The following is a 16,947-nucleotide window of genomic DNA, read 5'->3' as shown; positions in this document are numbered from 1 at the left end:
GGCCAGTTAGGGTAAATCCCGCCTACGGACCGCACAACCCTGTCATGAGGGGTTAAATCATGACACACAATTATCCACAGGGAAGTTTACAGTTATTACTATGATTATACAATTTTACAGAAATAGAAAATATATAGATGTATATTAGCAGTATTTTCAGTAAAAACCTAAAGTACAGAAATGTTAAACAACAGGTAAAAGATGAAGATTTATATTACTGGTATTGTACTTTATAGATTCAGTGATACATGATTGTATAGTGATAGATTTTCACAGTATTGTAACTCATTTACCACACACTAGTAATAGTATATTTCGTCCTACTGAGCTTTGCCTCATCCTAATTTTGAATTATTTTTCAGGTGAGCCAATTGGGCGAGCGGACCAGGCTCGCAGATAGAGAGGTCACAGTGCTGCCCTGTCAGAGAGAGTGAGTATATTTTTGGGAGTATTTTTGTATAACCCTCACCAATTGAGGATATTGAGGGAACAATCAAATATGTGTATTTTGGGAAACCTATTAGCACTCTGGTATTCTATATAATTATATATGAATATGTTTATTTGATTTCCGCTTCTTGCTGCTTGGGTTAATGATTAGGTTCCATCCAGTATGGTATCAGAGCATGTTAAATATCATATTATATATAAAAAAACCCTCCAGTTAAATAGCAGGTCATTACATGAACATTGCACTATTAGGGAAATGGCAATGGAGGTTCTACAAAGAAGTTGACAGTCTTTGGAGGAGTCTTATTTTTACTAAGTATGGCTATGATAATGACACTGAGGAATAAAAAATCGGCAAGCTAAACTAAGGTTATAGTGTCTAGAAGTGGTTCCAAAAGGCGAGTCAATTGTTCTTCAGGAATTATGTGAGAATTCAATATGGAAAAGGCCAAAAAACCTTGTCTTGGTTAGATCAATGGGCTAACTAGAAATATCGTAAACCGATTTTCCCTAAATTATTTACAATGTTAGCTAATCAGGCAAATAAGGTTTGTAAGGTTCTAACATTTGTTGGTGATGCACCTTTTTGGAATATCATATTCATTCAGTCGCCTAAAGGCGGTATGGAAATTGACTCAGTACTAGATTTGTTGAAGCTATCTTATTTTGCTCGTATTGATTCCTCCTAGGTTGACAATTGTATCTAAGCCCTCAATATGGACAAAATATTCACAATCAACAGATTTTATACCTAGATGGTGAATAGTAAATATGGGAAAAGAGGTGAAGCTCGCCATAAATTAATTTGGAATTCAATCACACCATCCAAAATCTCCCCTCTTTATAATAAGAACATCCTCACAATGGATAACATACAAAAGAAAGGTTGGATTCTAGCTCCAATGTGCTGCCTATGTAAGAATGAAATGGAAAATGTTGATCATTTCTTTCTCCATTGTATCTTTAGTAAAAAGATCTGAGCATCTCTATTGCTTTGTTCGAACTTACAATATATAGCTTTAAGGACCTTTCTGGATATCCTACTTTTCTAGAATTTCTCATAGACTAATGGTACTGCTTGCAAGATCAGAAATGCCATTCCAACTTCCTTTGCACGGGAAATTTGGAAAGAAAAGAAACTCCATTATCTTTCAAGATAAAGTTCTCACCACTCCCTTAATTCTTCATATAGAGGATTATTAGTAACTTGTTCCAATGGAGTCACTCTTGTCCTAACCTCTCTACTCTAAAATGGAAGGCTCTTTTGCTTTTAATTGTGGTAAGCCCCTTCCCCAAACCCCGCATATGCGAGAGCTTTGTGTACCAGATTCCTCCTTTTTTTTTTTTGGCTTGTAATTGTTGTTGTACTTAATTCGTTTCCATCAAGCTTCTTTCTTGAGCTAATTTCAATTGAATAATATTCTTTACCCTTAAAAAAACTATAGTCGTGCCACCCCTAAAGTAAAAATTATTGGTTTTTAACAATAATAAAGACAAAGCTTAAAGAAAATCCCAAAAAGAAAAAAGAAGAGAAAAGAGAAAAGGGATAAAGTCTTGAAAGCTAGCAAAACATAACTACTCAAACATTGTTAAAGTAGAGCATAGAGACACATTAATCCATGACGAGCATTAAAATGAATCCACAAAATTTAAATTGTGTGATATTGAATTAAATATAACTGAAATTTTATTCAATTTCTTAAGGTTTCAAATAGAAAATTTGAGGACTCCAGCAATGTAAAACAAAAGACAAAAATATTCTTGCTTCTAAATTCTTAAATTACAACATGTTGACGTGGCTTATGTATTTTCTTATGCTCTTTTTTTTTCTCTATTTTATGCAATTACATATTTTTTATTAGAAATATTATTTTTCTACATTTCATGTGGCATTTTTATTTTTATTTTATTAGACAATCAAGAAGGGAATTAAAGAAGAATTTTATTCATAAGCAACAAAATAAAAATGAAAGATATAGACTTTCATTGATATACAAGAATGATCATTTAAATTAAGAAGAATCCCTAGGGAGGAGGAAACTTTTAATTATTCTCTCTAAATTCAAGAAGGAAGACCCACTTAATCTCCTTGTTGCCTCTTCAGCTTTCTCTTTCCATTCCATAGTTTTCTTCTTCATCTCTTTGCCCCTCTCCCCTTCCATTAACTCCCTCACAAGTCTTTCAACCTCATCCCTCTTAACATCATTGCAAATTTCCATACCGATGCCCCATTCTGTGCAGCAAAATCTACAATTTGTTGGTTGTTCAGCAAAGAAGGGCCAGCAGATCATGGGCACTCCGCCACACATACTTTCTATAACTGAGTTCCACCCACAGTGCGTTAAGAACCCCCCCACCGCTGGGTGGTGGAGGACTTGTTCTTGAGGGCACCAACTTGCTATGAAACTCCTTTCTTTTGTCTTAGCAAAGAACTCTGGTGGAATAATAGCAAGGTCGCCATCAACAAGATTAGGTCGGATAATCCAGAGAAAGCTTTGATTACTATTTGCAAGTCCCCGCGCAAACTCCATCAACTGATTGTTAGTCATGATTGTGATACTTCCAAAGTTCACGTATACGACAGAACTAGCTTCTCTTGAATCGAGCCACTCTAGGCAGCTTCGATCTTCTTTCCACAGATTTGATCCTATGAAGTTCAGTTTATTATCAGAAATTTGAGTAAATTGCAATTGGAGAGGCCCAATGGCACAAACTGGAGGAAACATAGATGAAAGAGCATTCAAAACATTGTGCTCCAAGGCATCGAATGTGTTCAGAATGATTGCAGAAGCTTTTTGAGCTCTTTCGATTTCATTCATTATGAAATTCACCATAACGTCATCAGGATTTGTGGTTATAATGAAGCTGGGGATATCTCTCAGACGTACACCTTTCATGCCAGGTATCGAGTCTATTATAGTGTCTAAATATCCATCTGTTAAATAACTTATATCTGCATATTGCCAAAACAATAAAACTAGTTAAAAACATGAACAACGAAAGTGTTAATGATATATAATAATATATTTTTGAGCTGTCACCTAATTTTTTATATTTTTGAATAGAAATTGTACAAGATATATTAGCTCCCAAAATAATTAAATAAATGATATATATATATATATATGTATGTATGTATGTATAATTTTTTTTCATTACAAACCAACTGATCATACCAAATTTTTGTTGCATAATCGTATATTTTTTAAATTAATTTTATGAACTAAATATGTGGTGGTCTAAAAACTTTTTGTAGTATACATGGTATTAGATTAAAGCCCAAGAACTTGAATCATAGCTAAGAATCTTTATAATAAATGTCATCCAAAGGAGACTAGATGAATATAAATAAACTAATAAAGGAAGGGATGTAATTAGATTTTACTAAAAGAAATTGTTATTTGCACTGCAAAGCATGCTCGCTAGCTCTATATTTATTTATTTTCCCATGTGTTAAATTACAATTGTGTTGAAAATATGAACTTGACAAAGGCAGGAGAGACAAATTTGGGTGCAGCTACCTCTACCAATCGCAACCATTTATGTTGAAATTATTGAGCTGCGGTAACTACCTCCACCAACCAGCCTACATGGTTAAATTAATATCTACCTACCATCCCATCCTTTGCTATATATATAGGAGTTGTGTGTATGTACTGTGTTATGTGGTGCAGAGAGGGATAGTAACCAGTGAGAAGAGAGAATTATATTTGAGAGTTCTCTGTATTTTGTTTCAGATTATTATTAAAATTCAATATAGTGTTTTGTGTGCAATTGTGCAATTCCTCATCGAGTTCAATCATAACCAGTGATTGAGTGAGTCCTCTCCATCCATCAAACTATTTTCCTTATTTTCATAATGAAATGATGAATTTGTCATTCCTTTCCTTTTTTTTTTTTTTCTTTTACTTTTATTTTCCAAATAAAAAATTAAATGATAAAATGATCATTTAATATAAAGATACCAAATGTTGACAGTTAGGTTGATTGAACAATACTCCTCAGACTACCTACTAACCAAGCTAAAGTTATGCTAAAAAGTAATTTGTAATTTTATTAATGTAAATTAAAAAAATAGAAGTGTGTAAAATTGTGTGAAAATTAAAGTGTGTGGAAGTATGTGTAGAATTGTATGGACAGTAAAGTGTGTGAAAATGTATAGAATAATTGAGTGTATAGAAGACGGAGATGACATGCGCGTTGAGTGCAATGAAAATCAGGAGCTTCTTTTCCTATATTTCCATGTATATTCTCTTGCAACCAGCTTCCATTATTTAAGGCATAGCACCCGACAGTACATAATTGGCGAAACTTCCCCAAATTGAAAGCAGCGGGTGGTATGCCATTAGTTTGGTCATTAATGAATGAAAACAGATTCCATCAGGCCTATGTACCTTTGAGGGGTAGGAAGCCCTTTTCTCGAAGAAGGGAGTAGTGGGCGTAGCCCATGAATCCACAAGCACTGGCTGTCCAGAACAGGACTTCAGGGATGCCCAGTTCCTCGGCCGCCGTCAGGGTGAAGCTCATGGCTCCATCCGAAACTATGCAAGTCACCGGAGGGACGTCGGCCGACGAGGAACCATTGAGCTCCGATAGAAGGGCTCTGAAAGGAGCCAGGCAGTTCTTGCTGGTGGAGTCGGAGAGGGAAGCGATGTCTTGGGTGCTGTCGGCGTCGGTCGGCGGGAGGCCGTCGGGAATGGTCCTGAAGCAGAAGGAGGAGACGGCGCTGGGCGGGTGAGGAGCACGAGATTTGAGGAGGCGCGCGTGGTTGAACTCTGTGTTAACGAAGGTGACATGAAAGCCTGAGTGGTGGAGGAGCTTGGCTAGTTGTAGCATGGGGTTGATGTGGCCTTGGGCTGGGTATGGGATGCAAACCGCATGAGGCTTATGTTTTGAGGGCTTCAAGGCCGCCGAACCCATTCTCTCCCTCTCCATGTGTCAAACTAGCTAGCTGTGATGCCAATCAATTGCCCACGGCAAGAGAAACTAGGTGCTGGCATCATTTTTATAGCTAGCAATACAAACTCCCTCTCTCTCCCTCTTCGAGTGTGTATATTGTGGCCTAGAAAATCCCAGAGTAAAGGAGTATCTCATGCCCCAAGGATTCGCAGTATTCTTCAGGCCTGGGGATGCGGTTGTTTGGTAATGAAAAGGACATTTCATAATGATGGTATCCTCTCAAATTAATACAAATGGTTCTTTGCATTTGTCGCGACTCTATAGTGTATATAATAATAATTCATCACTAAGATGATAACCCTCACCTCAAAATCCAAAAACTTAATTTAAATTTAAACCCAAAATTAAAATTGAGAAACAATATTATTAGATGTAATATTGGAGTTATCGAGTGAGAAAGATATCACCCAAATTCTTAATAAATATAGAGCATGGGATGTATGTTTTTTATTTTTCTTTTGTTTTGGTTGTACTATCACATTTTCTGCTCTTTTCATAATTCAATTTATTAAAACCATTTTTAAACAATTAATATTGGGGTAAATGCTGACCACACATGAAAATAATAATAATAATAAAAATCCTATGATAATGACAAATATAGAGTCTAGGAGGTGTTTGGTTGCTGTATCCATATACATGTGGCTTCTTGAGTTATTGTAGGGTGTCCTATGGTGACATGCGTATTCATGTGCTGGCTTGAAATTTTTGTATGGACCTGGACCGTCCCATAAGGAAGAAAAATTGATGCCGTCTTGAGCAATGGGCAATTCCAACTGCATCTGACATTGGCATATATGGAGGTTCACTTCTTGAGAAAATTCAAAAAACCAATTGCAAAAATAAAGTTATAAAGGCTTGGATATTTTTTCTCTCTTTGTTAGGAGTTTCACTTCTTGAAAAACCAACCGCAAAAATATAGTTATAAAGGCTTGGATATTTTTTCTCTATTTGCTAGGTGGTTCACTTGAGGAACTAAGTGCTGGCATCATTTTTATAGCTAGCAATACAAACTCCCTCTCTCTCCCTCTTCTAGGGTTGAAATTGTGGCCTAGAAAATCCCAGAGTAAAGGAGTATTTCATGCCCCAAGGTTTCGCAATATTCTCCGGGCCCGGGGAGTTTAATTGTCATGTACAATAATATCTTTTTAGAATTGAAAAAAGAGTTTTGAAATATAATAATTAAGTAAAATAATTATAATAATTTATATTTTATAATATATTTAAATTTTTATTTTCTAATTTATTTTAGTTTTAAAATTTTAACCGAAGGCTATTGATTTTTAATTTCTAGTCCTTTTTTTAAAAAATAATTTTATTTCTAGTTTTAAAACTTTAACCAAAGGCTATTGATTTTTGACTCACACCCCTAGTAGCAAAGAAGGTCCAATAGATGGTTTCCATGGCAGTTTGGCATCAGCAGTGGTCATCCAAACACATTAGAACTGAAAAACTGAGTAGGCCAAGAGCCTGGAAGCCAAGACTCGAGCGGTCTAGGGCCTGTATGCTTGCGCACAGTATATGTGGTCTAAATCAAATTAGCTATTTTTACAATGAGCATAAGATGTCCGCATAGGAGAATTGATTGGAATAACCGGATTCATAATTGTATGAAAACTACAGGACACAAGCCTAGATAACATCTTAGAAGTTAACACTACCATTATATAGTTAAGTTTTAGATTTTGAATTTTGATTACAAATGGTAGAGTTCTTGCTTTAGTGTTTTTACTGGTTTTTGGAAGGGTGAGGATGTTCATAGGATGTGGCTGGAAGTGTTCAATATGTGCTGTGCTTTGGAGGATGTTGCCGGGGAGACATGCTATAACTTTATATTTGGAAAGGAATTATCGGTGGAGCTTCATTGGCAGAGTGAGCGGTTTTTAAGGGCTGTTGATTTCAGAATGTTGTCTGAGATTAGGGTGGCGTTATTATGTTGATGTATATTTTTTTCCTCCTTCATGGGTTCTTAAGGAAGGAATTACTTCACGTTCTCTACTATTTGATCCATTTTGCTTCTTCTAGTAAAGCCTCGAATTGTTTGGGAAAAAAATAATAAAATAAAGCCAAGAGCTTGATAGGAAAGATCAAGAAACAATGTTATTAGATGTAATATTGGAGTTTTCCAGTGAGAAAGACGTCACCCAAATTCTTAACAAATATAGAGTCTAGGATGTGTGCTTTTTTTTTTTCTCCTGTTTTGGTTGTACAGTCACATTTTCTGTTCTTTTCATAATTCAATTTATTAAAAACATTTTTAAACAATTAATATTGACGTAAATGCTGACCACACATGAAAATAATAATAATAAAAATCCTATGATAATGACAAATATAGTCTAGGAGGTGTTTGGTTGCTGTATCCATATACAGGTGGCTTCTTGAGTTATTGTAGGGTGTCCTATGGTGACATGGGTATTCATGTGCTGGCTTGAAATTTTTGTTTGGACCTGGACCGTCCCGTAAGGAAGAAAATTTGATGTCGTCTTGAACAATGGGCAATTCCAACTGCATGACATTGGCATATATGGAGGTTCACTTCTTGAGAAAGATTCAAAAAACCAATGCAAAAATAAAGTTATAAAGGCTTGGATATTTTTCCTCTCTTTGTTAGGAGCTTCACTTCTTGAAAAATAAACTGCAAAAATATAGTTATAAAGGCTTGGATATTTTTTCTCTATTTGTTAGGAGGTTCACTTGAGAAAGACTCATAAAACCAACTGCAAAAATAAAGTTATAAAAACTTGGATATTTTTTCTCTATTTGTTAGGAGATTCACTTCTTGAAAAATATACAAAAAACCAACTACAAAAATAAAGTTATAAAGGCTTGGATATTTTTTCTCTATTTGTTAGCGATATATGTGGGCCATGGATATCTTGATTATTTATCTGGTATGGTGTGGGTTGTGCAGTAGCAGACTCAAATTTATTTCGAATATATCAAGTTTGTGTTGGGATATGAATCCCACCTAAGATCAAATAACACATAGACAAAGAACACACAAAATTTACATGGTTCGGCCAATTTAACCTACGTCTATGAGAAAGGAGTAACTTCACTATATATATATATATATGAGTATACAATGAAGGAGGAGGAGGATTACAATACACTCAAATCACTTACCTCAATACACACTCATAGTGCACTCATACTTATTGTGTCTTTCCTCTCACTCTCTCTTATTCCACAATGGAGGAGAGGTGTTCCTTTTATTGGTGAAGAGGAAGGGATCATTGTAGCAAGTCTCCTCCCAAAAAAAAAAAAAAAAAACATCGTCACCATTAGCTTTCCTTCTTTTTTTAATGCAGTAGGTGGAAATGATTGCACCAAACTGCAACCAAGTATGACCACCATGTTCAGAAGTCTTTACCTCCTTTTTATTATATGAGGTGGACCCAACAAATTTCCCCACCCTGACTCATGCAGAGAGTTCCACCAAACCTGTCGTGGTTCTAAAAGTTTCAAGCTTTGACTTGGACATTGTCTCAGTCATCATTTCCGATGCATTGTCATCAGTATGGATCTTCTCTGTACTTAACTGCTTTGACTCTAACGCTTCTCAAATCCAATGATATCGAACATCAATATGCTTCAATTTCAAATGAAAAATTGGATTCTTATTGAGATGAATAGCACTTTGACTATCACAGTAGAGAACATGTAACGACCTGCCTATTTTACCATATATTATTATTATTTTCATAGTAACATCTAATATAATAATCCTGATATCTGGTTAAGCTGATAAAACATGATCAACCTGGACCCATGGGTACTAAGGATATACTTGTCATACACAGTGGATACCTAAGCAATGGAAAACATATATTTCATTCACAACAAATAGTACCAGAGTTTCACTACAATCCATAACATTTCTATAATATAAATATACAATCCTCCAAAAGACCAAAAGAAAAAACTGGCATCGTAATCCAAAAACCATTTGACCCTAGCTTAGTGACTCACCCTCCTACCGGGGTAGTTTAAATTGCCTCTACCGATGCGGAATTCGGTCTGCCTATTTATCTGGATTTCCTGAAATATTTTGTAAGTTGGGGTAAGACACCTCTCAGTAAAAGAAATGAACTAATATCAGTTGTGTGGTGGTATGAGTATATTCGTACTATAATAGATAAAACTGAATATTCATGCCACACAGCTTTAAATAGTATTAAAACCGAATACCTAAGATGAAAATATTTTTGATTAAATATTTTAAAATCGATTTCCTATTCAACAACAGTATTCCCAAATATTCTAATATAACATGCATAATTACTATAAATACATGTTGTCTAAAAATAATAAATTTTCATAAAAATAAACTGACTTAATTTATCCTCTTATCTGACTACTAAAAAGTCCATAAATTTAACTAAATCTGCACCTGTAGTGTTCCCAGCTCAACACCCTGAAATTCACATTTTTCCCCAGCAAACTTCAGTGTTATTTCATCTATTACACCTCCTCAGTCCAGAAATACCAAATACCTTATAAAACTTTAAATAATCAACTTACCCAAATTTTGGGATGATGCCCAAGTTGGCCCAAAACAACGATCTACTCCTGCATATATGAAGAGAATGTGACGACCTACTTATTTTCCACTTTTTTTTAATATAATAATAAAATCAATATCACATATTCCAACTCAGTAGATCATAATCCACCTGGACCCTAGGGTACCAGGGATACATTAGAATACAAAACGGAAGCCTAAATAGCAAGAAACATACAATCATATACATCTCATGATAACATACATCCCAATACCAGAGTTACTACAATCACAGTATACATATATACACAACACTCAACCCAAAAAGATGTCTTAGGGTCATTTCCACAAAATACATCCGACCCTATCAAAATACTTACCCTTCTGGAAGGTCAAATCTACCGTACTAGATCAGCGGGGCTTTACTCGCTCTCCTATCAGGGGCTCCTGAAAAGTTTATAAAATTTTGGGGCGAGACACCTCTCAGTAAGTGAAATAAACTAATACCAATGTGTGACAACATGAGTATTTCGTGATATACATACACCATACAGAACATATTCAGTAACTGTTTGTCGAATCTGGGAAAACATATATATATCATCAAAACATGGCAGAATATACTGCATTTCATAAACATATCTCATCTCATATAATAATAATAACACAAAAACATTCCTAGTAGGTTAGCTGGCTATTGTCATGTATTACCCCCACATGACTGGGTTGTGTAGCCCAAAGGCGAGACCTGACAATGGTTGGCCGACCATTACCAAGTCAAAAGTACAGTCTGTAAGTTTGATGGGTCTGCCTGACTTGGTCCATACACCAGGCGTGATCACACACTTATTAAAAAACCACATCGACCATCCAATCTCACACCACTCCATACAGCGGCGTTAACACAGATATCATGATCAGGAAGACTATGGACACATAGCAACGGTACCGTGCAAGTGCTAACCTAGACCAAGCCAACCAGGTTCTGATACCATATAACATATACTGAAACTATGATACATGGATATTTCATATCATTAATTATCAAATCAAACATATCATTTTGCATATATACGTATGTCATGAAAATCATCGGTCCATACGCCGGTATTACACATTTTATCATAGCTCGGCCCGTATGCCAGTAAATCATGGCACAACTTGTACACTGGCAAATCATATCCATAGCTCAGCCCGTACACCAAAAAATCATATCATAGCATAGCCCGTACGCTGGCAAATCACATCCATAGCTCGGCCCATACGTCTACAAATCATATACATAGCTCAGCCCATACGCTGGCAAATCATACACATAGCTCGGCCCGTACGTCAACAAATATATATAAAAATCTCGGCCTGTACGCCGGTTTTCCATTATAAAAATCCGTATCTTAATCACATTCCTAGAAAACAGTATTTCCTAACAATTTTTACTCATGCCACACTAACAGGTTTTTCATATTTTCAACATACCATCATTTAACAGTGTTTTCTCAAATATAAATCATATATATATGAACATAGTTAGTTTTCTGAAATCAAATGCTATATATACATACATTTTCTTAAAAAGAACTAGCTTAGTTTATCCCCTTACCTGATTCCTAAAAAACCCCTAAGAAAATTTGTCCCCTACCCGCAGGGTTCCCAACTCAACACCCTGAAAACGAAATTTCCTAGAACTAAAGTTCAGTATTTCTACACTTATAACATTTTCTACAACTGTCAAAAATCCAAATATTGAGTAGAAATCCTTACCCTAGATTTTGGATGGTTTTCAACTCAACCCCACCGACGATCCACTCCGGCAGACTTTGAGAGAACTTTCCCAGAAGTGTCGTGGTGGCTTCAGATCGTCAAACCGGTGGAAATACGGCCCGAAATCGAAGAGAGAAGGAGGAGAAACTGTATGGAGAGATAGAGAGGGATTTAGCGGAGTAAAATGAACTAAAAATCACGTTTAACCCTATTTATACTGTGAGATTCGTCGACGAGCCACGTCACCTCATCGACAAGTCCTATAGAAAATTCGTCGACGAACTTCAACCCTTGTCGACGAATTCAGGCTTCTGAAAAACCTCTCTCGGTATTTTCTCGTCGACAAATCTTGGCCTCATCGACGAGCTCTTGCTATACCTTCGTCAACGAGGAGCTGAAAAATTCTCGGGATTATCCTTTCCAAAATGCAATGTCGTCAACTGCCTCCTCCTGTTTCCGGTTTCCATTTTCCTTTATTTTATTACTAAAATGTTATTATTCTTCAGGTCGTTACAGAAAAACTTCCCATGAGTAGCATGACAGCTTCAGATCATCGAATCGGCGTAAAATGAGTCGAATTTTTAGAGAGAAGGCAAAGGGGGACGAATTTTAGAGAGAGAAAATGATATGCTTGTGATTCTCTTGTAGAAAATGAATTTTTGGCCTTTTAGAGAATGCTTGTCCATGTGGCCTCATCAACAAGCCACATCTCCTCGTCGATGAGTCCAAGAAGGAGTTTCTTCGACGAACGCTTACCCCTTGTCGATGAAATTCAGGCCTTGGGGAACATTCTCTTAGTAAGTTCTCATTAATGAGATGCCGCATGTCCATGTCAACAAGCCCAAGAAGCTTGTTCGTCGACAAGCACTCTGCACTCGTCGACGAGACCTTGCTAAAACCCCCGACCTTTTTTTTGAAAAAATCATTTTCTCTACTTTCTTTTATTATTTAATTACTATAATTCTTCGAGTCTCTACAGAACATACTTCTCTTGCTTGAGGCCAACTTCCTCTACAAAATTTTTTATCCATAGAAGCTCTTTACTTGCTTAGTGATGGCGATGTACTCTACCTTAGTAGTGGACAATGCAACATATTTTTATAACTTTGACTGCCACGACACTGCTCCCCTTGAAAATGTCATCAGGCATCCCAAAGTAGACTTTTTGGAGTTAACGTCACTGGGCATACTTGCATACGTGTAACATTCCAACATAGGTTTGTCATGACCAAAACATAAACATAAATGAAAAGTACCTTTGAGATACCTGAGAATCCACTTGACAACTTCTCAACGTTCTTCGCCAGGATTAGCAAGGAATCAGCTGACTACTACAACTGCATAAGCGATATCAGGTCTTGTGCATACCATGGTGTACATCAAGCTACCCACAACTGAAGAGTAAGACAATTTCTTCATTTCTTCTTTGTCATTTTCACTTGTAGGATATTGTTTGGAAGTAAGCTTGAAGTGTCCTACAAGTGGAAAACTGACTATTTTTGTCGTACTTATGTTAAATCTTTCTAACACCTTCTCAATATACTTTTCTTGAAATAACCACAACTTTCTATTTTTCCTATCTTGAAAGATATTCAATATAAGAATCTATTTTGTTGGACCCAAATCCTTCATTGCAAAGGATTTGCTTAGTTCTTTCTTCAACTTTTCAATCTCCTTAATATCATGACCAACAATCAATATATCATCCACATAAAGCATGAGAATAATGAAACAATTACTAGAAAATATCTTAATAAAAACACAATGGTCAAATGTGAACCTATTAAACCCGTGCTCCATCATGAAGGAATCAAACTTATTGTACCACTGTCTCGATGCCTACTTGAGGCCATATAAACTCTTTCTTAATTTCCACACCAACTTTTCTTTTCCTTTTGCCTCGAATCCTTCAAGTTGATTCACATAGATTTCTTCTTTCAAAACACCATGGAGAAATGCAGTTTTTATATCAAGTTGCCTAATCTCCAAGTTTAAGCTGGCAGCCAATCTGAGAAGAACTTGAATAGAAGACATTTTCACCACTGGCGAGAAAATTTCTTCAAAGTCAGTGCCAGTTTTTTTTTACCAAAACCTTTCATAACTAGTCGCGCCTTGTACCTTGGTTGTGAGTTTCCCTCTTCATTTTTCAATCTAAACACTTATTTGTTGTTAAGTGCTTTCATTCCGTTTCGTAATTCTACCAAATCATAAGTGTGGATCTCGTATAAGGATTTCATCTCTTATTGCATGGCCTTCAACCACTTATTATTGTGTTCATGTGACATGACATCCTCATAACATTTTGGCTCTCCCCCGTCAGTTCGCAACACATACTCATCTAGTGAGTATCTGGTAGAAGGATGATGCTCCCTGGAGGGTCTTCTTATATGGGGTTTCGATTTTGGAGCTTCTTAATCACCTTCAGCTATAGGTTCATCACACTCATAAACTTCTTTGTTATCGTCATGCTCTTCTTGTGGCTGTAGTGGTGAATCTGGAATCAACTCGATTGGATTCCTAAGCAAATGTTTTGGATTATCAGCCTTCTCACAATCATCAATAGCTTGATCTTTAAAGAACACCACATCTCTGCTTCAGATGTTTTTTTGCTCTTTGTGGTGGAATTTTGAGTTCAATCATGTTTTGATTATGACAAAGCACAACATGCACAACATTTCACTTGTGACCTAAGCGTCTATACAAGTTTATCTCTTCGTTAGCACAAGTGATAGATGCAAAATTGAAGCCATGTAGCACCTAGACGAATGCATCTTCTTGGCGTATTAATCCATGGTCATCAAGAGACCAAAAGCTTGAAGACTTATGATTGTTTTTCAGTTGTAATATTTATTAGGGTTCAATTTGTGCATGCGTGTCTCATGATTTAAATTTGAAGCTCTCTAAATCTCTCAAAATGACCATGACCTTGATTGACATTTGGATCCCAAGTTTTTCACGAAAACCTTTTATTCAAAAAGTTAAACTTATACCAAAAGGCTTAAATTGGTTTTGAAATCAAAACAAGGGCAAAAATCATTTTTGGAATGAAAAACTTCAAAACTAGTTTTTCAAAATTCCTCTCATGTTTCTTCCATCAAATTGATGAGCACTTTTCTCGATAAATACATTCTCGCCTTAAACAATATTCAACATGAAAGTTGTGAGATTTCATCTTAACTTTCTTTTCATACAAGAAAGTCCCATTTGAAGTTTTCTATAAAAAGTAATGCCCGAATTACTGAAAGGTGTCCGTAGTAGAAAATTTCATTCATGTTTATGCCGCTTCAATGAAGAGCGATTTCCTTAATCAATTACTACTTATATTAAAGAGTATTCAACAAGAACATTGTGGGATTTTCTCTTAACTTTCAGATGATATCAATAACATCCAATTTGGAGTTTTATAGAAAACGTTATGTCCAAAACACTTAAGGGTATCCATCCAGAAGCGCCCCAACTGCTGAAAAATGGCTAGTTTTCAAAATAAATTATATTTTAATACCCCAACAGTCGATAAATACCAAGTCTATACAGTTGGAGAAGACAAGAGAAACACTTGGGAGCACATTTACACATTCTTTGTTTCTTGTTTTTATTTCCAAACCCATTTTTAAGATCAAAGTTCATATTTCTTTTAGAGCACATTTACACATTCTTTGAAAATCATTTTAGAGAAATTCTTTTGGATTATACAAGCAAGGCTTGAACATATATTCTCTTCCATATATTTTTCTTAAGAGCATTCTTCCTATTTGTTTTTTAAAGGTCAATCTTGAGGAAATATTTTTTCTCCTACTCTTCATTTTGAAAATTCTTTTGGATAAAATAGTTTGAGTTTTATAAGGTAGCTTTAAGCATATATCTCACTTATATATATACTTGCTTGAAAGGCTCCTTATTCCTAAAAGCTTTGAGTATAATTACACTCATATTTATTACATCAAAGCTTTATATTTCAAAAGTATATTTGAGCTTCAAATTTCTTACTTCTCCTATATTCATTTCGAAAATCATATTTGGATAAAACATTTTGGGGATTTTTTGAAAGGCTTTGAGCAACATATTAACTCACAATCTCCCTATTGAGCATACCTCCCCAACGGCATCAATAGGAACTTCACACAAACACAATCTCCATACTAAGCATACCTCCTCAACGGCATCAGTAGGAACTTCATACACACACAATTTCCATACTAAGCATACCTCCCCAACGACATCAGTAGGAACTTTATACACACAATCTCCCTACTGATCATACCTCCCCAATGACATCAATAGGAAAGGAATACCACCTGTAGACACCCCATTTTTACCCAGGCCAAATATTATTATTATTATTATTATTTTAATATTATTATTATTTTTCTATTATTATTAATATTTTTATTATCTTTAAATATTATTATTATTATTAGTAGTATTTTTATTATTAATTATTATTATTATTATTATTATTATTTATTTATTTATTATTTTGGCCTAGAGTTTTGGGGTTGGAGCCTATTTAAAGGCTCCTTCCCACAGCCAAGTGGGGGGGCGCACACACAGCCGGGGGCGAAGACAAAAAGACAGAAAAAAAAAAAACCTAAGCTTTATCCTTCTTCTCCATCTACCCAGCCACCACTCTCCGGCCCTCACGACCCTCACCTCTCTTCTCCATCTCGCTAATGCCCCTGCTCTTTCTTCCCCTCTCTCAGTCGCTACTCTCTTCTCTTCCCCTTCCTTAATCTCTCCCTCAAATCTCTGTTCCAGTTTCTGCCGCTGCCACAACCCTAGAACACCATGGCGAACCACAACAGCAGCCACCGTCACGAACCCCAGCCCCTTGCCGAGACTATTCTCGGCTCTCTACCGTTGTAACTCCGACAAACCACTCGCGTAACATTGTTAACCTCCTGACCTCCATACTCGACGAACCAGCAGATCTGGCTGCACACCAGCCAGTCCAGGCATCGCCGTCGCCCCATCTCCTCTATCATCATACCAGCCCCGCCGTCGCCGTCAAGCACTCATCGCTGTGTATCTCCAACAGCAGCAGTAAGACCATCCTTGGCTCTCTGGCGCTGCAACTCCAGCGAACCACCCACGTATCAACGCCAACCTCACGGCCAGCCTTTCCACCCTCATCTTGGGCTACTGTGCTCGACATTCGCACCGGTCACCCACAGCAAGCACGTCACCTCACGGCCACCTAACTGCTCCCCAGCCAGTCATCCACACTCCCATCAACTCCGGTGTTCAGTCATCATCCCCGGCCAACTAGGTAT

General features: G+C 36.4%; 1 protein-coding gene across 2 annotated transcripts; it reads right to left on the bottom strand.

The window, feature by feature from the left end:
• Positions 1-2,375: 2,375 nt before the first annotated feature.
• Positions 2,376-5,655, bottom strand: LOC131162035 (7-deoxyloganetin glucosyltransferase-like). Of its 2 annotated transcripts, none has more exons than XM_058118135.1 (2): positions 4,845-5,655; positions 2,376-3,403 (listed from the first exon to the last, which is right to left on the bottom strand). In XM_058118135.1, the coding sequence occupies exons 1-2, from the start codon at positions 5,383-5,385 to the stop codon at positions 2,463-2,465; spliced, it is 1,482 nt and encodes a 493-aa protein (XP_057974118.1). In that variant the 5' UTR covers positions 5,386-5,655; the 3' UTR covers positions 2,376-2,462. The 2 variants fall into 2 exon arrangements, with proteins under 2 accessions (XP_057974118.1, XP_057974119.1); XM_058118136.1 differs by having other exon boundaries at positions 2,376-3,097.
• Positions 5,656-16,947: the final 11,292 nt, after the last annotated feature.

Source organism: Malania oleifera, chromosome 8, assembly GCF_029873635.1.
Source record: "Malania oleifera isolate guangnan ecotype guangnan chromosome 8, ASM2987363v1, whole genome shotgun sequence".
Taxonomy (NCBI): Eukaryota; Viridiplantae; Streptophyta; class Magnoliopsida; order Santalales; family Ximeniaceae; genus Malania; species Malania oleifera.
Note: the sequence above shows the minus strand (reverse complement) of the source record. Positions and strands in the feature narration are given on the sequence as shown.